At 51.5% G+C, this 21522-nt stretch overlaps 1 protein-coding gene across 1 annotated transcript in view; it reads right to left on the reverse strand.

Moving 5' to 3' along the window:
• CAPN5 (calpain 5) overlaps window positions 1-21522 on the reverse strand; it is a 62550-nt gene that overhangs the window by 31135 nt on the left and 9893 nt on the right. Inside the window, exon 2 of the mRNA XM_076328472.1 lies at window positions 12623-12799. Within this exon, the coding sequence (XP_076184587.1) occupies window positions 12623-12784 (162 nt within the window). The 5' untranslated portion in view covers window positions 12785-12799. The remainder of the gene's footprint in view (window positions 1-12622; window positions 12800-21522) is intronic.

Below are 21522 nucleotides of genomic sequence, written 5' to 3' on the forward strand. Positions count from 1 at the left end.
TGAAAGGCAGGTTTGGTTTGTAATATCTACACTCTATAAAACTGTTTGTGGGGGTTTGTCTTGCCTCAGTCAGGCATCCCTAATGCTAATCCACCCAGAGTACCTCAGTGTATACAAATTTATATCTGTTATCAGCTCCCACACCACGCAAAGGGCGTTGGACGCTCCACCCACAGCAAACAGGACTTGCTTGCAAAGGGAATCAAAAAAATACACTCCCCACCAAGCCCATGACTCTGCTTGTGCACCTCGGCACCATGCTGTGCTGTTTGTTTTGGCACCAGAAAGAGCGGGGACGGTGGCAAACAAGATCTAAAGGTCAATTTGCAGCCTTAGCAGCCTTGACGGGTCCCTCTGCTGTTTTATCTTCCAGGTATCCAAAGTACAAAGGCACCAAAGAGGTCTCTGTTAAATGAGATGTGGAGAGACGCAACATGCTGTGAGAGCACTGCACCTCCCCAGGAGCAGATGGAGAGGGAGAAGGATGGGAAGGAGACTGGAACAAGTGCAGAGACCTTGGACCCACCGTTCCCGTTCCTCCCGCCCACGCTCTCCAGGGATGCACTCTTGGAAAGCCTCACCATCACTCAGCCCAGGACTTCTTTGGTCTCTACCCAGCCAAGACTGATGCAGAGGCCACTAAAGCCTGGCTTTTAGCATCTCCACACATTCAGACGCAGCCCTCCCCAGACTGCCTCTCCCACAGCGAGTTGTTTTGATGCGTCTGGTTGCAGAGCCGCTAAGAAAAAATACTCCCTGGATCCTGACAGCCCCGAGATCTGCAGATCTCGGCGCCGAAGCAGGAAAGTCTTCACACGCCTCGCTGACAAACTGAGGGGTGGGATGCTCAGAGCAGTCGGATGATGTGCCCCAGGTTACCCCATCCAGAGGCAGAAGTGGTCCCTCTTGGTGTCAAGTCTCAGCGCAGTCTGGTCACCGCACGAGCCATCATTCCTTTATGGAAACGATGTCACCTGGCTCCTTTTCATGCTGCATCTCCTGAGCCAGCCTGACCCTTACGAATGCACACAACTACAGCCTTGAGAAGGGAAGGAGAGGACACTGAGCAAAAGCAGCAGCTCTCAGGGATGGCTCCACCTGGATCTCCTTCCCTTAAATCTTAGTACGTGTAGGCATGGGCTCTAGGGAGCTACACCAGAGAGGTGGAAGAGGACAAACAAAAATAAGCTCCCATGGCTGTTTTAACTTTAACACCCTATGACAGATATACCCCTCTGCTTCACCACAGTGCTGCTGGCCACCTTCTCCCAAGTCCCCCCATCCTCCATCATATCCTAGCCTTGAGCTCTCCTATGGATCTCCCTTGACCAAGCTCCTTTGGGATGGTGCTAAGGACTTGCAGGGCAAGGAACAACCCTGGTTTGGCAGCATCATGGGTTTAAAATACACCCACCCTCCAAAGCCCGTCCTCTCACCGTGGCACACTGCTCCCTCAGTTGTGCCAGCACTTCTAGTTGTGGGGTCTAACCTCAACCAGAGGAACTGCTTTGGCTTGAAACTATCTGCATCAGGCCCCAAACTGGTTCTTGGGGAGGTTCACAATCATGTTGGTACAAGTGAGGGACCATGAACCACAGGCATGAGCCATGAGGATGTCCACAGCCTGCACCACTTTTGAGCCATCAGTCCCCACCCTGGAGGACATGGTGGTGGGGATGTGTTGGTGGGAAGGGTGGAACCTATTCAAGTAAGCCCTGCTGTGAGAAACCACAGTATTTTGGGAGGAATGGTCCAAAACCACCCACTCATCACAGAGCTATTGTGAAATCCTGGAGCGAGCTGGTGTGGCCACGAGTTCGGCTGCACCGTTTCTGCCTCCAAGCGACATAATTCAGGTTTGGCACTTGTGCCTGTTGAACGCTGCCCTGCCTGAATCCCAATTCCTGTGTCTCACCGAAAGCCAATCTTCTAAAACAGGATTTAGGAATCTAAATCACGCAGGTTTTTTGTTGTGGTTTTTTTTGTTTTGTTTTTTTTTTTTAATTATCCTAAGAGCTAAGTTATTGATGGGAAAAGAAAGAACCCGAAGCTGCAAAGGAAAATTACCTCCACCCTCCACTGTGCATATCTCAGATCAAAACCTCCTGACTACTTTTCCACGGGGATACCTCCCACGCCCCCTTGGGCCATACTGTCCCAGGGCGAGGAACTGCCCTTTGGTTTGTGATTGTGTCATATTTATAGCACAGCAGCATGTCGATCCAAGACCAGGACTTGACCCCACCACAGTCCAAAGTAATCCCTGACTACGCAATGATGTTGAGTTTAAGCCATTTAAAGAAATGACTTCCAGCCCACACCTATTCTGGTTATTCATACCCTGGGTGTAGCTTTATAAACAGAGAAACCCGCCTTATGAGAAAACCATCCTCTAGAAGCAGGGACTCATGAACTTCTGTAACCTGGGAGAAAGGACAAAAAGGGGCATTATTTAGAGAAAATGATTCAATATTCAGCCACCAGGAAAAGGCTGAGCTCCTGCCACTGTTGAGAGAAGGAAACGGAGAGAAATTTGGCAGCAGGGTTGGCCGTAAGCACCCAGCGTTACCTGGCGCTGGCTGGCACCTCCAAGGGGGGTGTTCACCAAAAAGGATGACGCCTGTATTTAACAACCAGCGGGGATCGTCCCATGAGGCCATAGGCTCGAGTCATGAAACTGCAAGAGCTCGCAGAGACATCAAACCCAAGCAAGCTTCATCTCTCCTTGGTAACATCACTTTCCCCTATGGTGATTTCCTCCGGACCTGCTTGACTTTCCCCGTAACACAGGCATTACGCAGCATTTCCAGACGAGACTTTGAAGCTTTCAACTCATGCTCAGTTTGCTGCCAGTTTACTGAGAGACACAACGATGTAGGTACAGCAGCAGCAGCTCCAAGACAGGAACGTGCACAAGCTCTCCCAGGAATATGTAGCACAGGGTCTCCACACAAACTCACTACATGGCTTACATGGGCTGTATACAAGCTAAGCATGTGTAGGGTTAGACTTTTAGCCAGTTTCTCCAGTTATTAAGCACTCTGTTTACATCTTCCATCATTAATTCTTACATAACTCTATCGGCGGTATTTGTAGCAGACCGCAGTCAAGCTTTAACCGTCCATGAACACTCCCCACTAAGATGGTTTGTTCACCCTTTTCCTTCTTGGAGGTGAACTGGGGATGCGGCTCTCAATGGTGGTTTCTTCCCGAAGATCCAGAAATATCAAAGAGGTGGGATGCTTTGTTGCATCTCTACATGAACACACAAGTCACCCCTCCCAAGTTGCAGTCCCTTGCGTTCTTGGTCAACACAGCTCCTGCTGGCCCCAGGTACCACCCAAAGGGGACAGATGCTTCATCTCTCTCTTGCTGACCTGATTTCTTCTTGTGAGGTCTGAGACACCAGCAGCATCAAGGGATGGGGAAGCAATGCCAGCTTGCCCCCGCCCCACAGGGACTGGGAAGAGTGGCTGAAGCACTGACCTCCTTTAGGGCACCTGGGTAGCCAGGGCCAAAAAGCGGGTGAAGCCAGAGCATTTGGCAAACTCCCGTGAGAGCATCACCCTGGGCTGCTGCTTTTGTCTGCGCTTTCTATGCCAAAGGATAGTCTAAAAGGGACCTATTCGTGAGTTTTCATAAAGATGAGTATCCAGATGAGGATGTGAAGGGGTCAACAGATCACACAGGTTGGCACCCCGCTGTGCAGGCTCGGTCCTGGCAAGCTCAACTACCAAGCGCCTGTGCTCTGCTCCAGGGCACTGCCAACACCTAAAGCCTTTGTCCTTTCTCAAGGCCGCTTTTCATTCTCCTCCGCTCCCCTGAGTGCCCCAGTTCAAGACTGGTTTGTCCTTAGGGCTGCCTGGGACACAGCAGGGAGTTGAGCACCGGTTCCCTGCAACCGCATGTGGCAGCGAGACAGCGCGCAGGGTGGGGACAGATGGCCACGAGCCTGGGTAGGACGGTCAAGCAGGACAGCACCATCCCAAGGAATTCATCCTCCCATTGCCCAGTCTTTAAGCACACGCAGGTCTAAATGATTGCATTGGGCTAAGTGCCTTTGCTCAGGACAAAAATCCCACTCTACCGTGCTTTCCTGCACTACGCATCTCAGTCTCCTTCATAAACAGGTTTTTAATCTTTGCAGGGCTTTGGGGCAGTACTTGCACAGTCTCTGTGTTAGATTTTATATATCAGAGGAGAAACGGTGTCATTCCACTTACTGTCAAATTGTACTGGGGCTTTATTTTAAAAAGGGATGACTTGGAGAATTTAATGCTCCCTACAAATAATTCAGATGGCATCAGTAGTTTGGCAGGAAGGAAAGGACAAGCCCTTGCCCTGGGGTGTTTACAAAGACAGACGCTAGCTGCATTTATTCATTCCCGGTCGACCCATCGATGCTCCTGGACTGGACGGGAGTCCAGGCTCTGCTGAGCGAGGCAAGGAGGAAAGATGATGGAGAGAGGGTTTGTACCTGCTTCTTTACAGGTGTAGGTATCCCTCTGCCCCGACCACATATGCATTACAGGGTTACCATATATTTAAAGGGAACAGAAATGCAGAAGCAAGCGAGTGTGCACACAAGATCCAAGGGGTGTACGCTGAAGCTAAGCCAATTCACAGGAAAAAAAAAAAAAAAAAAAAGCAAATCCTGTGGCAGAGACTACTCTTTAGAGCAAGTGATCCAGAGCCACGGTGGATTTTCCTCTCCCGGAAAAATAAAACTGGATGGTGCTTAGAGGAAGCAGGTCAAATTTAGTTCAATGGGGAGTTAATTCAAGGAAGTGCTGTGACCTCTCGTTACGCAGAAATCAGCTGCTGCATTGACAACAGTTCCCTCTGGCTTCGAATCTGCCAGACCAAGGAAACGGCTCCTTTTCTGCTCCAACGGCAGGGCCAGCGTGGCTCCGGCTGTCGTCCTCCCACCAACGCTTCCTCCTATTTGTTTCTTTCTTTAACCACTTCTTGCAGCAGCCGGGCTCAGCCCTCAGTTTTACTGCACCTCATGTTTTATGTTCCTTCCGCAAGAGGCAGCACCGTGCCTGATCGAGTCTTTGCAAGGGGACTTTGCAAGGGCTTCGGCGAAAGGCACTTGTTCCAGCAGGGCCGAGCCTGCCCTTAACACAGGCAAACCACCCCAAAATCCCATCCTCTCTGAGGGCTCAAAAATTAGAGCTCACAGGCGGTGCAGCATCTCCCAGCTTGCACCAAGATTAAAAGCCTGGGCTGATCCAGGGCATAACTAGCTCTGTACCTGCTCCGCAGGCTGAATGTGCCCCTCCGGCACCCCAGAGCCAAATCTAGGAGGATTTGCACCATTCCCTCCCATGGAGCTCAGAGGGCAGCGGATGCCCAAGGCTCCTTTCTGCGACACCCTCCGCTATCGTTATGTTCTTCCCCGTTACCAATACAATTATTTCTAGACACCGACACCCAGTTGCATTAAGAAGCAGGCAATGAATCCAATCCACTGATTTTACTGTTGCTTTTGCATTTAAGGCCGTGTCCTTCTGATGCCCAGGACAGAGCAGACTGGCTGGCTAAATTTCTTATCAAAGGCTGCAGTGAGCCATCCTCACGCCAGGCAGCTTATCACCCCCTATCCTCATTGGGACAAAGGGGGAGAGCATGATTGCCTGGCACCATGGGGCCGTGGCCCTGGGAGGATCCGGCGAGATCTGCTGGAACACAGCCAGGGTCAGCATCATGTTTAATGAGAGGAGAGACCTTTTAAAATAAGCATAAATGATAACAAAAATTCTCTTGTCCATCCTTGAGGGGAAGGGATGGGGGGGAGCCTGTGACTGGCTTAAAAATGTAAAAACAAGGTCAACTCAGAGATTGCATTAAATGGTGACCAAATCCTTTCCTGGCAAGGAGCGACCAGACTGGCAATCAGCTCCAGGCTTTACTGAAAACAGCAGATAAATTAACAGGCGAGCGGCTCATAAATCCTAAGCTGAGAAATGCAAAGGTCTGGAAGGACTCCAACTCCCATGATGGATCGCAGACAGATGACAGACTCTGCTCGGAGGAGACGATCCCTCAGTCCATCCAGCAGCACAGAGGAGCCACAGCATCAATGCTAACCCCAAGCATCCTTCGGGCAGGACCAAAACCGAGTGAGACAGGCCAAAATGCTGCAAAAAGCTGAGCAAAGACACCCCTGGAGCGCAGGTGCTAGAGGTTAGTATTCCTGGCAGAAGAAGGTCCAGGTGGGGCACCAGAAGGTTATTGCTCCCAATGACCGTTACCAATTTAATTGCCTCCGTGCGCCTGCTTCGGGTGTGCTCTCAGAGCAAAGAACTGCAAGAACTTAACCTCTGTCTTCCCCATTATCTTCACTCTTGTGTTTCTGCCAGCTTCCCAGCCTGCGCTATACACTGGGAAAAAGGCCTTTTAATGCAGAAACTTGTGGGCAGGCAAGTGCCGGTCCTGCTTTTAGTGAATTAGTTCATTGACTCCTTTCCCCTTCCAGGAAAACCCCGTGGGGATTGATTGTATAACCCTCACTCAGCAAGCGAAAGGAGCTAAGTGCTTAATAATGTAAGGAAAAGGGGATCTGAAAGATGCTCTCCCATCCTGCAACATCTCCTCATCCTCCAAACACAATAGCATCGAATTCAGGAGACAATGGATATAATGGACAAAACCCCTATACCTGAGGCAGGCTAGATATATGTCAGGCCGACAGGGAAGTGGCTACTGAAAAATGGTATTTTCTCAGTTTGTAAAACAAGATTCCTCTTGTCTAGCTGGAAAAAAAAAACCGAAACAAAACAGGGCTGTGAATGAGAGCATCTATTCCCAGTGCCACAGAAAATGCCATGGCCCTACTGCCCTAAGACCACCCGCTTCCCACAACCCTTCCCAAAACAACTGGCCTCTCTGTCTCCCCCCAAACTACTCTGACTCTCAGACTTTCCCCTCCAAATGACATTGCCTCTGCACCCAGATAAAACAATATTGCCATTTAGCAAGAATCTACCTTTGTGCTGCTTAATCAGTGACTACCTCCCTTGACAATTCCTGCAGAGATAACTCGGCGCTTGCAAGCAAATGCTGGAGATATAAAAATACTGAGAAACAGGGCTGGAGGGCAAAACTCTTCCCCTGAAGACAGGAGGGTGTAGACTTCATCCGAGAGAGTTTCTCTGGTGGTTGCAACCAGCCAGGCTTGAACTCACAGTGCAGAGGTGCAGCTCAGGTTCAACCATCACCGCACATCACCTTGAGCCACCCAGTCACTGTGACAACAGCCTGCTTGGAAACCCTCGTGCTTCGTCACAGCTTCTCCTTACACCACCTTTGGCGCAGCTTGGCACTGAGTTGTCACCTGGTCCCCTCCGAGCATCTTTGGGATCTCTTGTCCCAACCACTCTGCATCTCAGGGAAGACCATGAGGTGCTTCCGTAAGGTCCTGCGACACACTGCTGTGGACAGGGAAACACTCAGCACACAGCAGCCCGGTCTGCCTCCCAGGACAGGGAGGAAAAAACCTTCTCCAGGCTCAGCCTTGCTCCCTGGGAAGAGCTGAAGGACCAGAGCATGCAGTTTGTGTGGTTCAACGTCACATCTGTGCGTGGCCTAAGCCTCCCACCAGGCTTCACTTGCTTCCCACAGGAGCATAATGATGCCAGATATTTGTCCTGGCTGGTGACCAGTCTCAGCAGCAGGTCATCGCTTGGTGGACTGAACCTGAACCACGTGGCCCTCCTTGCTGCAGAGAGAAAGCAAGCCCTTGCTTGCCCAGGGGTACTAACAACCCTAATTTAACCCTGTACCAATCCCATGGCATCACTGGAAGTGGCCTGTACCCAAGAAAAGTGTTTGGGACGGTGATGATTAGAAGAGATGAACTGTTTTCCCACAGGGTAGATGAGCCTCTTCCACCCTGGGCCATCACTGTTTTTCTCCCAGGGGATCAACAGACACAGCCGGGCGCCCCAGATCCCCCCTTATTTCTGGCTCCCAGCCTGCATCTCATCCATCCCCTTCCCTTCCCCATTTACCTAGCTCCCAAAAGCCCAGACCAGCTCACCAATGCACAGGCTAAAACTCCTGCTCCCGTGCTGCACTGCCAGCATTCCTGCCTCAAACGGGGAAGGCAAAACCCAGAGCTTGAGGGTCAGGCTAAAGACTTTCTCTGCGGGTGGTACTACTTGCCTGAATACAGAGATCTCCCTCTCCTTCATGTGGTAGCAGGCAGACTGCGAGGGAAAGGAGTTTCAAGCAAGGTACAGGGGTTTGGGCTTAGTCCAAAAAGCTAGGCTTAATTTCTAATGCAATAGCCAAGTGCTGCTGCCAGAAAGAGCCGCTGATGCTGCCCTAGCCAGCTCCAAAATCCGCCTTGGCTCAGCAATGAGCAGTCAGTCCCATTTTTAAGTGAATGCACTAAAACAACGCTCTTCAGGACCCCCTTCCCAACTCAGGCTGATGCTACGGCTTCCCTCCCTCCGACACACTCGAGCAATTAGCTTTCTGGCTTCACCGTGCTGCATCACAAAGACGTCCGGCAAACAACCACCGAAGCCAAAGCCCGATTAGAGGGCTCAAACAGCTGCTCCCTCTGCAAAGATCTGGCATCCAGAGCAGGGCTCGAGGCCAGGGGAAAGCAGGGAGGAAGGGAGGGAGGGAGGGAGGACACCCCGCTGGAAAGAATAAGGCTGAGCCCGTTCCAGGAAAGGCTGCAACGCCAGATGCAGGAGGAAGTTGAAGCGAAACAGCCTGACCTGGGAAGGGTTATTCATGAGGTGTTCCAGCAAGGCCCTTCAGCCTCCCCTTCCCCCCCCCCCCCCCCCGCCCAGAAAAACCTCAAGCAAGAGGGAGAGCACTGCAGAGATTGCTTTTTTTTTTTTGCCAAAGCAACCTCAGGCTTTGGGAGCACGTGGAGGAGCAGAAAGGATGAGGGCAGGTCCTGGTCGGGAAGGAGGGGATGCGCACACGAGGGGTGGGCTGTCTAGATCTGTATTAGTGCCATGTAAATGGCCTCAAGTTGCGCCAGGGGAGGTTTAGATTGGACATGAGGAAAAATTTCTGTACTGAAAGAGTGGTTAAACATTGGACCAGGCTGCCCAGGGAAGTGGTGGAGTCCCCATCCCTGGAGGTATTGAAAAGACGAGTAGATGAGGCGCTGAGGGACATGGTTTAGTGGGCATGGTGGTGTTGGGTTGATGGTTGGACTCGACGATCTTAGAGGTCTTTTCCAACCTCAATGATTCTATGATTCTGTTCTATGATTCTAAATATATGGGACTGAGATCCTGCCTCTGCCAAAGCTCATTCCCACTGCCCCAGTGAGTTCACTACAGTTACTTTTCACATGCAAGTGCTTTGCCCGAAAAAGTTAGCTCCTACGTATCACTTCTCTGCATAGATCATAAGCAACAGCCTTTCTGAGAAAGCAAACAGTTGTTTTTAATAGCTGTTGCCTTTTATTTCCACTCTCCACCCACTCTGCTCTCACAGCAAAGCTTGAGGCATGATGAGCTCTTGCGTTTTATCATGCAGTTACAGCTGAAACCCTCCAAAACAAACCATGGCCACGGCCCTGAGAAATGACAGAGGTGTGTACACACTGTCCCCTCCCTGCAGACAGCGTCCCCGGGACCGGCAGACTCCATTTCTGGGTCAGGAACTCCCCAAAACGCACTCCCTTGCCAAAAGCTGGGAGTATCACTCTGTTTTTCTAAACAAGAATAAAATGTGATTGCCTAAGGAAAGATTTGCTGCTTATAACAGAAAGAAGATGCTGTAGGGACTTAGGGTGGCTTAATACTCATACCGTGCAATTACCACACAAGCAGAGCAGTTGATTTGAACTTCATGGACATTTTGGACCCTACTGAATACTGCATTAAATTGGAGAAGCCAATGATGTTTCTCTGTGAAGACTCTACCCAGTTTCTCCCACGCAACTTCCAACAGTTACTTCCAGCTCTTCCTCCACAACCTCTGAGCGTTGCCACTGCGTCCCGTGCAGAGACCAGACCAAGCAGCTTACAGATGTAGGAAAGAGCATGGTTAATTCTGCAGCAGACCTCAGGCTGGACACAGAGCAAGACCCGCTACAGCGGGTGTGAAATTGTTTCAGAGCAACGTGGGATTTTACAACTGCATTCATGCAGTTTCTTACACCCTCTCCCAGCTCTCTTGCAGACAGCAAGGTGGTGAGATGTATATCAAGATCCCTAACACCCAGATGCACTGCGTTTGCTTTCCTGCAGAAGATGCTGGGACCTTTTGCTGGGCTCTCTCCCTTAGAAAGCTGGTATGAATTCAGGCAGAATTGGGTCCAGCAACTAAAAACGTCACTTTGCATTGCCTGGCTGGCACAAAGCAGTTGTTCTCCCCATGAAATTCAGTCACTTTTGCCAAAACGGACAACTGAAAGGAAAGAACCTGGAGAAGTCCTTTAGAGAAAGGAAACTTCAGCAGTAACCTGGGCACACATGAGCTCAAATTCTTTTTTTATGGCAATTTTGTGGTCAGGGCAGCTAGACAGGTCTGATCAGACGATCCTACCAGACAGCGGCATCGAGGAGACTGCTGTTGTTCAGCATGGACTCCTGGTGCCAAAATGGCTGGCAAAGTTCCCTTCGTCTGGCACAGAAGCAGCAAAAGAGGGACCATTTCCACCTCTGGTTAAGCACACAGGACCTTGCTTGCACGTGGGACCCAATTCCATCACCCATTCCCACTGCCAGCCCATGCAAGAAGGAGCCTCTGTTCAAACTGCAGAGCTGGCTGGTTGGAAAGAGCTTGAATTCACTCCGTGCTTGAGCAGGGATGGGCTTGGACCTAGCTGAGCATGCCACCATGTAGGTGAAGACCACGAGGTGTAGAACCTTTCTTAGAAAGACATCATGCTCTTGGGAGCAAGGCAGCAACAGGATGGTACCTTGCTGGTTGACCTCATGTCTTCCTAAGCAAGAGTTGATGTTACATGCCTGAACACCAAGGGCTGCAAGTCAGCTGAAAGCCAGAAAAGCAGACGGAGAAGAGGTGGGTCACCCATTCAGAAAAGGTCTCCCTTCTCCCTGAAAAGAAGCACTGAGAGGTCTATGTATCATAAAGTCTGAATAACTGGAGTCGTTCGTGACCCAGGTAGCAAGCTCTGCGACGTAGATGCTCAGCAGAAGACGAGCAAACTTTGCCTCTCTACAACTGCGTCCGACCCTCTGTCATTAGACGTGGGGCTGAATTAATGTGTGTCTCTGAATGCAAAACAGCAAGGGGGTGTCAAATACATCCTTACCCTTTAGTCCCTAAGAAAGTTGTTTAGAAAGTCTTGGGCATCACCTATATGTGGGACGTGCAAGGGGTTTTCATGGTGTCCTCCACAATGAGACCAAACCAGGGTGAGCCCTGGTTTCAGAAGGCAGCTGCGCGCTGAGCATCTTTCCACGCCAGCGGACAAGGGGAATAAGCTAAAACGCACGCAAAGCCTTGCACAAACCCTATGTCCAGGCAGAGCTGGCATGGAAAAGCCCAAGGCAGAGCAGAGGGAAGCGAGACCTCCTCCCACAAGGAGCCCGGTGGGATGCTGGGGGGGGCTCAGCCCATCCTGCCACACAGAAAGAGTCAGTTCAGCTCTGTTTCTCCCTCCACACAAAGCCTTTTTGTCCACCCCCTCAGACTGCCTTTACCCAGACAGACACAGTACTGTCTTGTGAAAGGCCAGCTGATTTTCTGGGCTGTCGGCGGGGGCGAGGAGGACAACGGCAGCTCAGGCGACCCTGCCACGCTGAAATGCCACCAAGCTGTGTGCAAAACGGCATGGGCTGGGCAGCGAGGGCTGCTCCTCCCCACAGGCAAGGAAGGAGACCCAGGTGTCTTAGATGTTGTGATACTGCCTCTCCCCAGCCGCTATTATCGTTGCTCCCTGGGACTCCTTGTATTTCATGGCAGTCAGAGAAGTGGCCTCATAGTCAACCCCAAGCAGATGGCCATACCAGGGCATACAAATTCCCCTAGACATAGCGCCCTCAGGCCCTGATGTGCATCTTTTGGGCAGGCAGGTTGTCCTTCTGAGGACAGCAAAAGGGGGACAGGCAGCACTGAGGACAGGCAACGTTACCCCCAGCCTCCTACAACCCGCCTCCATGCCAGACACAGCAGCGTGGAGGACACGCAGAGTGCTTTTTGCAGAGGACATGCAGAGGACGTGGGTTTTGCACAGGAGAGGAAGGATGGGTTAGACCACCCACCTCCCAAAGACCCCATGACCAACTAACCTACCCAAAACAAATGGATTAGCAAAAGTATTCAGAGAGAACCCTTTGCCCTGCTGGACCCACCGGACTTAACAAGAGTGCCCAACACCAACCTGGCTGCAAATCTTTCTGTTTTATGCATGGGGAAACTGAGTCACAGAGAAGCCTCTATTGCTCCTGGTCCTCAATGGGAGCAGAACAGCCTGGACCTGGGTGCAGCAGGTCTCCCTGGCATCCCAGAGGCTCATGATACTGAGCCTGGGCAAATAAACCCTGCTGGGGAGAGGAGATGTTGGCTGGGGCTTGGCACCCTTGGTGAAGGATGCGCTGTGCATTTTCGGGGATGCCTGAGAGCAGAGATGGTGTAAAGCAGTGCCGAGGTGCAAGGGGATGGGTGCACTTACTTTCGGTCGCTTCCACTGGATGCCCTGGATCCTTGACTTGTAGAAGAGCGAGTCGTCATTGGCGGGGAAAAGCGGGTCCTCAAAGAGATGCTTCCGCCTCTGACACTCCTTCTTCAGGGAGGAGTAGCGCTGGTTCTCGTATAGCTTCACCGAGGAAAACATCCTTCCCCACCGGCCCTGGGAGGACAGGCAGAACGGGAGTGAGACGGGGCAGGGTCTGGCCAGGGACACCTGATCCTCCTCTGCAGCATCTGGGTGGCAGGACCAAGACATCGTGGCTGGAGACAACCACCCAGCCTCCGTCTCTGCCTTCCCCCAGATCTGGCTGTCCTACATTGCTAGACCCCACATTTATAGTCCCATGAAGCACCTCTGGCTCACTCCAGGAGGTACCAGTGTGCTCCATCGCCAGTTTAAACAGGCAGGGAAAATCCTGCGTCCAAATGAGGAGAGATGGATGACTCCTCAAAGCTCCAGCATGCGTTGCAGATCCCCTGGACACGGGACTCCTGTTTCCCCCAGAGCTGGCCAAACACCACCAAAACAGGCACAGTAGGAGACGATAACTGGTGTCCTGCCTTTTAGTGAATTCGTAACTCATTTGGGAAAAACACAGCCCTTAGAGGCAAAGGAGGAGAAGACATCCCCTGCAAGCTGGATGTGCACAGGTTTTAGGGGGGCTGAGCCCTATCCAGAGCACCCCCACCATGCAGCCTCGAATCACGGACATACATTTCATGTTTTCATCAGAGAAACCAGTTTCTCAGTAGACTTTATCAGATCTGTTTTTAATTAAAAAAAGGCCCCCTGGCAGAGCACCACGTGTTTCTGGATTAATTATTCTGTCTTGACAAGCGTCTAGCTTCCAGGGCAGACACGTGAATTTAGCAATCCAGAAGACAGCAGGAAACCATTGCCCAAATGCCCCCCAGAGACAGCGCAGCACCTTTCCATCACCGCTCCATCACCCCTGCCGCTTGGTCACTGGGTACCAACCACTTTGGTCGGGTCCTCATCCCTCCATCCTGCAGGTCGCGTCACCTTGGTCCCACAGCAGGCACAAGGGAAGAGGGTGCTCTACGTTGTTCCCCTTTACAAAATCACAGACCTTCTTCCAAAGCTCCTTCCCTGAAGTTTCTCTGTATTTATTTGTAAGAACCATGTACAATCCTTCTTTCCCCAAAATGGGATGTCCTGTTCAAACGGCTGATGATTAGTGACCCTGGTCTGGAAACATCTAGACTGGTTTCCTAAAGAAATGGGGTTTTGTGTGCCACATAATCCCAGCTGCAGTCTCCAACACCACCCATGGTAAAATGAAGGGTGTCCCATCCAGCGGGCAAATGCATCCAACAAGCTGGCTTAAACCATCACTCCCAGTGAGACGTGTAGAAACTATACGCTTATTGTGGTGAAGATCCACAGACACTTAAAATCATCACATGCGGTGGGACAAGGAAATTGCAATAAAGGCTAATTGGAAGCAGCTAATCTGAAAACATCCAAAATCCCAGGGCTTATATGATCGCTTACAGTTGGGCATCAATTTAGGAGTGGTGTCACAACCTTTGTCGAACACCATTCATTGTTAACGAATCGCTAGGATTAGCTGAAGGAAAGTAGGTGTTTGAGAGCTAGACCAATGCCCATGCTGATCAGAGCACTCCTCCAAGAGCATCGCCCGCCCAGCCAGCCTCCTCGTGTCTGGGAGAGGCGAAAACACTTCACTTCTGCAAGGCAGAAGAGCAAAGCGTAGGTTTTAATTGACAGTATTTATCAGCCTGATTAGCAGCACAAGTGCTCATCACTCAGAGCTTAAGTGAACCCAAAATAACCCTCTTGTTGGCTGCTCCACAGGTCTCTGCTGCTGAGGATCAGGTGCTAAAGCAGCTTGTGGGGTGCTTTGTGCCAGCCACCCACCTTTCTCCAAATCACCTAGCGTGTCCCAGCCCCATGCCCTGAGATGCAGAGACTGCAAATAACTGTGCGGAGGGGCAATTAGGCCTTTAATTAAACGCGATCTGAACTGCAAGAGAGGCGCTACCCTGGGTGGTCTGCGTAGGATGGACTGGCGCAACAGGTAGATGCATCTCCCACAGGGAGACCATTGGCACCGGATGGCGAACAACCCACCTGCCCCAATGTCTCTCTACTCCCATGTCCCCGATGTGGAGGAAGAACCTAGTGAGCATTCAGCGATGATCCTCCAGGATTGTGAATTTGAGATTTTATAGTTTGTAACTATAAAAACGTCCCTGCTCATTGCAGGGGGGTTGGACTAGATGACCTTTAAAGGTCCCTTCCAACCCAAACTATTCTATGATTCTATAACATCTTAGCTTGCAGGCCAAAGACAGGGAGAGCAGCTCTGCCTTCGGTGTGCTGTATGACCTGCTAGGACCCTGCCTGCGTGGGGCCAGTTAAAAAAGTATTAATTCACACAGGAGCCTTTGAAGGTAGCTCAGCAATGCATTGAGGTGCTGCGGTATAATGGGCTTACAGCAATGCTCATGGGATTTTCTCCTTGGCATCAGGAGCAGTTCCCAGGTGCTACAAAGAGGTCCAAGTGCATCACCTGCCCTCAGAAAAGCCTTAAAAATAAACGGCCCGATATCAAAACCTGAATAATACACCAGATTTACTCCTTGTAGAAAAGCAGACAGCCTCACTGAGCAGTCAGGGAACGCACCCAGCAGTCAAAACATGCAGCCGCCCTGCTAAGAGGGCCAGAGACCGAGCTAGCCTCCAGATCTCCAGCAGAGGAAGGGGGTGAAGGACAGGGGAGATGTCCCCAAGGAGGTCGTGGGGACATCTCGGCAGTGAATGAGCTCCTTCCGAGTCACCATCAGGCAGGACTTTCACAGTGACAGCACTCGCTGCTACAGAGAGACACAGGCAAAGCAGCAGTGCTGCGAAAGGATGGCTGGCAGCTGCCTTCTGCATGAATACAACAGGCTGAGAGAGAAGGATGCTGCTGTTAACCGAGACACAAGATGAATTGCCTGGACTGGTGTATGAGCTGGGCTGACAGACGGGAAAGGACATTTCCACGGGAGGCTGTGCAGAAAGAACCAGCGAGATTTAGGAAGAGAGCCTGGAAAGGAGGGGAGGGAGGTCCGGTGCCTTCCTAAAAGCCACGCTCGAGTTAAGGCAGGAGTTACGGGTTTGACGCAGGAGATGCTGGACGCCGCTCCGCAGCCTGTCCCGTGGCCGAGGGCTGGCACTTGGCTGCTCATTCATAAAATCACCGCTCCTCCCCGGGGCAGCTCTGCAACGACAGCTTGGAGCTGCGTTTTCCAATGACCCTTGCAACGCCGACTTCCATGAGACACCCTGGGCAATGTCCATCCTTACGAGAACAGGACCGCGGTCCTCTCGGCCAAGGAGCTCCAGCTTTTCTGCCGCCCAAATTTGCCTGGGGAAAAAGGGCCAACTCCTTGCCCTGCTACCCCACCCCACGGTGACTGTCACCTTGACAGCCATCTGTCCTCGCTGCGGGGCTGCTCTCGCATGAGAGGGTGGAGATGGATTTGAGTTGCAAAGGAAATGCCAAGCAGAACGAGAAAGGATACTGTTTGGGATCATTTAAAAAAAAAAACAAACCCTTGCAAAATAATTAAAAGGAAGGGGCGGGGGGGAATGTTCTTAGGGCAGTGTTAAAATTCATTACTCCCCCTAATTTGCAGCATTTCACGCTTACCGGGCTGAACTTCAGATCTGCCACATGAAAATGCTCAAGGGCTGCCTAATTACTCTTTGCCTTCTTGCACCAAGCTAGGACGCTCCAGGAGCACAAGAACTGGGCATTTTCGTGCCTGGTCTGAATTAACAACCCTACACTTGCACATGCATGTGTTTGTGTGCGAGCAGGGAGGGGTATCCAGACTCACAACCCTCTTAGCAGAGCTGAAGTTTTGGAAACAGAGATCTGAGCCCAACCTCAGAGCAGCCACGAAGGAGTTAAACGGGAAACTATTTTATTTGACCAGGCGTATGACTCAGGGGTGTTGTGGACTCCCCCTTTTCACCTCCAGCATCGTCCAGGCATTCAAGCTCCTGCCAGCTGGTAACGATCACGGCTGAAACAAGGAGAAGGATTGAAAGTGGTTGCGTTGGCCACGACAAAATACTTGCTGAAAGTCTCTTCCTTCCTTCCCCACAAACAGCTTCCTCTCCTTCCCTTCCAGCTCGGAGGCTCCTGCACCAGGACGAGGTGGCACGGGCTCACCACACTTGCATTATCGCAAGGCTGCACCCCAGCCAGGAGCAAAGGGCTCCTTGCTTGCAGGTCCTACAGCTGTCTGCCTCTAGGTCAGGCAAAACACTCTGTCCTTACAGGACAAGGCCTGTGTTCTCCAGCTCTGCTCTCACTGAACACAAGATACCTTTGATATCGCATTGCAAAGGCATAGGATCGGCCAAGGAGAAGACAACGTAGGAACCAGGCACGTGGTTGCTCAAGCCCCGGCCAGGGGCAGTCTTATGGGGGCAACCTACAACACTGCAGCCTAATAGCAGGGTGTTCAGAGCAGCCAGGCTCTTTCCAAAAATGTTATTTAAATCATTTTTTCCAGCTTCCTTGGGTGTTTCTGTTGACAGGCATGGGACAACACCGGGGTTGCCCTCCCGCCTACCAACACAAAAGTCCAGCTCTCTGGAGCAAACGCTGCCGACACAAGGACAGCTTTATACACCCTTTCTCCAGAACCCAGGGAAGATGCAGTTAAACCGTGAATCACTCTCTACGCCAAACACGAGATAAGTGCTCCACGCCTCTTAGCCAACATCTTTATGAACAAAAAAGCCTCAAGTCACGGGCAGCAAAGTGACAGTCCCATTGAAAGGCCACCAGGACCAGCAGCGCGTGGTCCACAGCAGGTCTGAGCTGCATTCCCAAAGCCCTTTCCTGCTCCCAGCTGTGCATCTACCGTAGCTTTGCTTTGGACTTGAAGTGGCACGGCCCGGAGCCAGCAGGACCGTCTAGCATCCTGCATTAGCAACGTCCGCAAGGACTGGAAGGTGAAGCCATACTGATGAAAATTAGAAAACAAGACAACATTTCTTCTCAAATTGGCTGCGGTTAACCAGGGGAGCTAATTCCTGTGGGAAGTCATAGGTAGTTCATCTCCAGACGTTTCTGAACAGAGTTGGACGTCTTTCCAGAGTAGCTGCTTTAGCCAGAATGCAAATTACTGAGCATTTACAGTGGTTACTTGCTGAAACAAAACTGTTGAAAAATGGAAGATTGAATGTCCCTTTCTGGCTTTTATCTCTTTCCTTCATCCGGTGGCATCTCTGTTCTCATCTAAGAACTAAAAACTCCACTAGGCTAAAGGTGAAACAACCGTTTTTACTCTTAATCATATTTATATCAAGCTCTGATTTTTGTCAGTGATTTGCTGCAGCACAGCTGGGGTCTGAATCCAGACACCTGAACACAGCACCTTTCAGCCAGAGGGTTAATCTGGTGCGCGTGCACACAGTTCCCCCCCCTCAGGAACTCGATCTAGTGGATTTAGTCTCAAAAAAGTCCTGATGGGATTAAGGGCTGTTTGTTATGAGTGAGTAAACCCGCTGTATCGATACGGCTTTTTGCGAGCACGTAAGTGTGGCAGATGCTCCCCTGATGATACCTCCTCCTCTATGGAGTGGGAAACAGCATCGCTCTCCATCTGCAGGGATCCTGGTCCCTTCTGCAAAGCACTCCGAGACCTACAGAGGAAGGTGCTGTCTAACAGCTGGCTATTACTGCAAAAACCTCAAGGGAAAAAAGTAATCTTTCATCAAAAAGTGCATTTGCAGCACAGCCAGGGAAGGGGCCAGGGTCACTCATCCTAGAAGAAAACTAGTGCAAGTGACTGTATCACCAAAGCAAGCCTGGCTGGCAACATCGGCACAAAATCAACCGAAGAGAAGATGTCACATTTGGAGGCTGGTTCCAGCAATGCACGGTCATTTTTATCACGCTTGGTTTATTTCCTCTGCTTTTTTTTCCTCCAGAACATTGCTCCGTTGTTGCTTAACGGCAACAAGACGGTGCAGGGAGAAACACAGCTGGCCAGTGCGAGTCTCCTGCTCCTTCTGCTCTCCCCCAAGGCACAGGGCCACGTGAGCACCAGGCAAACACCACCGGCAAGGAAAAAGCAAACCCAAAGCTCAGAGGTTTGCAACTGATGGGGGCATCAGTCACCACCCAGTGCACCGGCACCTCGCACCCATGAGCAGACCCCGACAAGCCTCACGCTGAGAAGGGACTGATGGGTTTGCATGGCGGTGCAGCGTTCAATCTGTTTTTTCCTGGGAAGGCTGGGGTTAACGGGAGGGTCTAGGCATCCCAGGATTTCTGTCTCCTAAAGGAGCCAGCTGGGTGTGATGGCCAGGAGCTCCCTTTCGATTGGGTAACTCACACCCCGGACGCCTTTGGCCTCCGGAGTTCCTCATTCCTTGCAGATATGAGTCACTGTTTGCAAACAGAGTGGATGTCGGAGCTGCAGGAAGAAAGGGCTGCCCTGCACCGTAAACACCCTAATAACCCTGCCTGGTAAGAGCACTGCACACAAAATGCGTTTGTGGCACCAGCCAGACTGGCCCTTCTGCTCAACACAGACGTTAAGGTCAGATGGGACCAGGACACACGTCTGAAGGCATCCTGGCACGGGCAGGAGAGACAGGCTCAAAGCAAAGCTGGTGGCAGCATCCCCCACTGGACTGGCAAATGCAGGAGGCTGGAGAGACGCGGGACTAGCAGGGACAGGGGTGGAAGAAAAACAAAAGGAGATGGCAGAAGGACAAACCCAAAAGCAGTGGGAAGAAGGAGGCTAACGTGCCACCAGGCTGCCAGCCTTGGCCTAGGGAAGCAGACAGGAGCTGAAGATATTCACCACTCTGGGTCCAGCTCATCCCAACCCACTCATGGTTTGGGGAGAACACAGAAGCTCAGTTCTGGCTACCCCCCAACACATCCCCAGGGGCTGTTCAAGCCCTGAGCCAGCCTTACCGCGGCAGACACGAGTTACATCGGGCTTGTTCCCCAGGCCACAGCAGAGTTAAAAACCCCTTGTAGATCAGCCGAGGTTGCAGAACAAGGACTGAAAGGTGAATTAATGGGCTGTGCCGATGCCCAGCCCCTGGAGTCAGCCATCGCTTCGCTAACCCTCCACGCCCCAGCACTCCATCCTTGACCCTGGTTAATAATTGCAAGGAGCAGCACAGAGCACCGGCAACAACGAAGCACTCCCGAACTCGCTCAGGAGCCCTGGGGCTTCCCAAAAAAACCTTGCTGATGGCAGGAATCTTCTCCAGGGCTCCCCCAGGTTTACATACAGCGGCCCAAACCGGGATGGAGTAGCACGGGGGCGTGGGGCTGGTCTCACCTAGCAAGGTCTAGGTTCAGACATGGCATTGCTCACACAGAGCAGGTTTTCAGGCATCGGAGCAATACAGCCTAGGAAGAGCAGAGTCACGCATGCAGAATCAAGCCACCTCCATCTGTGGTCGTCCGGCCACGTGGCCCTTGGTTATCCCAAGATGTCTGTCACCCCACGCGTGCATCGCGTTGAACACAGACCACCCACCCCACGAGGTTACAGGAGCGCTGTGCCCTTCTCAGCATCCATTTTGATCACCATTGGTTAAAAAAAAAAAGAAAACAAAAGGGTGCTGTCTTTGTAGGAGTGGAATGAACGTGTATTTCTATTATTTATTCAGGGCTTCTAATTGAATGTCTGGACCAGCTCCTTTTAAATCCGGTCACACTGACTCCACTGGAAGCCTTGCACCACATCAATGCACTCACACTGGTTTTCTTGCCAGCTGGGCAAAAACATTATGGTCTAAAGACAGACCTGCACCTCTGTGACGTGGCTAGAGGGAAGGACAGAAGAGTCACAGGGCATTGCCTGAGGTAGCCTAGAGAGCCTTTTTCTTGGGCATTATGGGTCACAGAGATGCTTTGTTAAGAGGTTTGGGTAACTGGAAAATTCGTTCAGAAAACTCGTCGTTAGCACAGATAAAATGCAGCACGTCTCCATGCAAATGCTCTGCCTTCAATAGCTTCTGCAGCCTCTCGGATAATTAAAGCAATTGAACTTCAAAAGACGCGGAGACGCGTGCCCAAGGAGCAGAAGAGATAACGGGGCTGCAGCTACTCTGCAGGAGACTGAATCGAGGCAGCTGGATCCTACAAGATCGTCCCTCCCAGACTAGCTGTGCTGTTTGTCCCTCCGGCTGATGCAAAGCGTCCCTCCTGCAGCTTCAGCCCCGATCACGTCATAACACCAACACCGTCCCCAGGGCTACGGGTTTCTTCTCTCTCCCTCACCTTCACCCCTTGGTGCAGGCAGAGCCCAAAACTCTGTCCCCTTGGAGGCCTGGAGATACAACCGAGTCTTTCAGGTCTCCTCCTGAGAGACCCCTGCCCATATCAGAAATGTGTCCCTTGACCTGCTCCAGTTCAGACCAAGCGGGACCCAAACGTCACCTGCAATTTCAGCCAACAAGGGCTCCCCGCTGCCTCTAACATCAGGCTCCACACCCCAGGCTTTGTCCCAACCCTACAGCTCCTGGCCTCAAGTCAGGACTCAAACCTCTGCCAAGACAACATCTCCCAGCTTTGGCTAATGAACAGTTTTAGTATTTTCTCTTTGCCTGACCTAGACCTGAATAAAAGCGCCGAGGCACTCTGCTCCTTGTCCTCCTCCAACCTGGTACCTCCATTTTCAGTTTTCCCCTTTCATAGGCTCTTAACCCCCTCGCCAGCCCCTTCCTGAGCCCCATGTCCTATAAATCCCATAGCCACAACAGCAAATATCCAGACCACGCGTAGGTGCTGCCTGACGTCAGAAGAGCATTCCCCTTGCCTGCAAAACCTTCAGGCTGGGCCAGCAAGGTATGCCATTTTT

Source organism: Aptenodytes patagonicus, chromosome 1, assembly GCF_965638725.1.
Source record: "Aptenodytes patagonicus chromosome 1, bAptPat1.pri.cur, whole genome shotgun sequence".
Taxonomy (NCBI): Eukaryota; Metazoa; Chordata; class Aves; order Sphenisciformes; family Spheniscidae; genus Aptenodytes; species Aptenodytes patagonicus.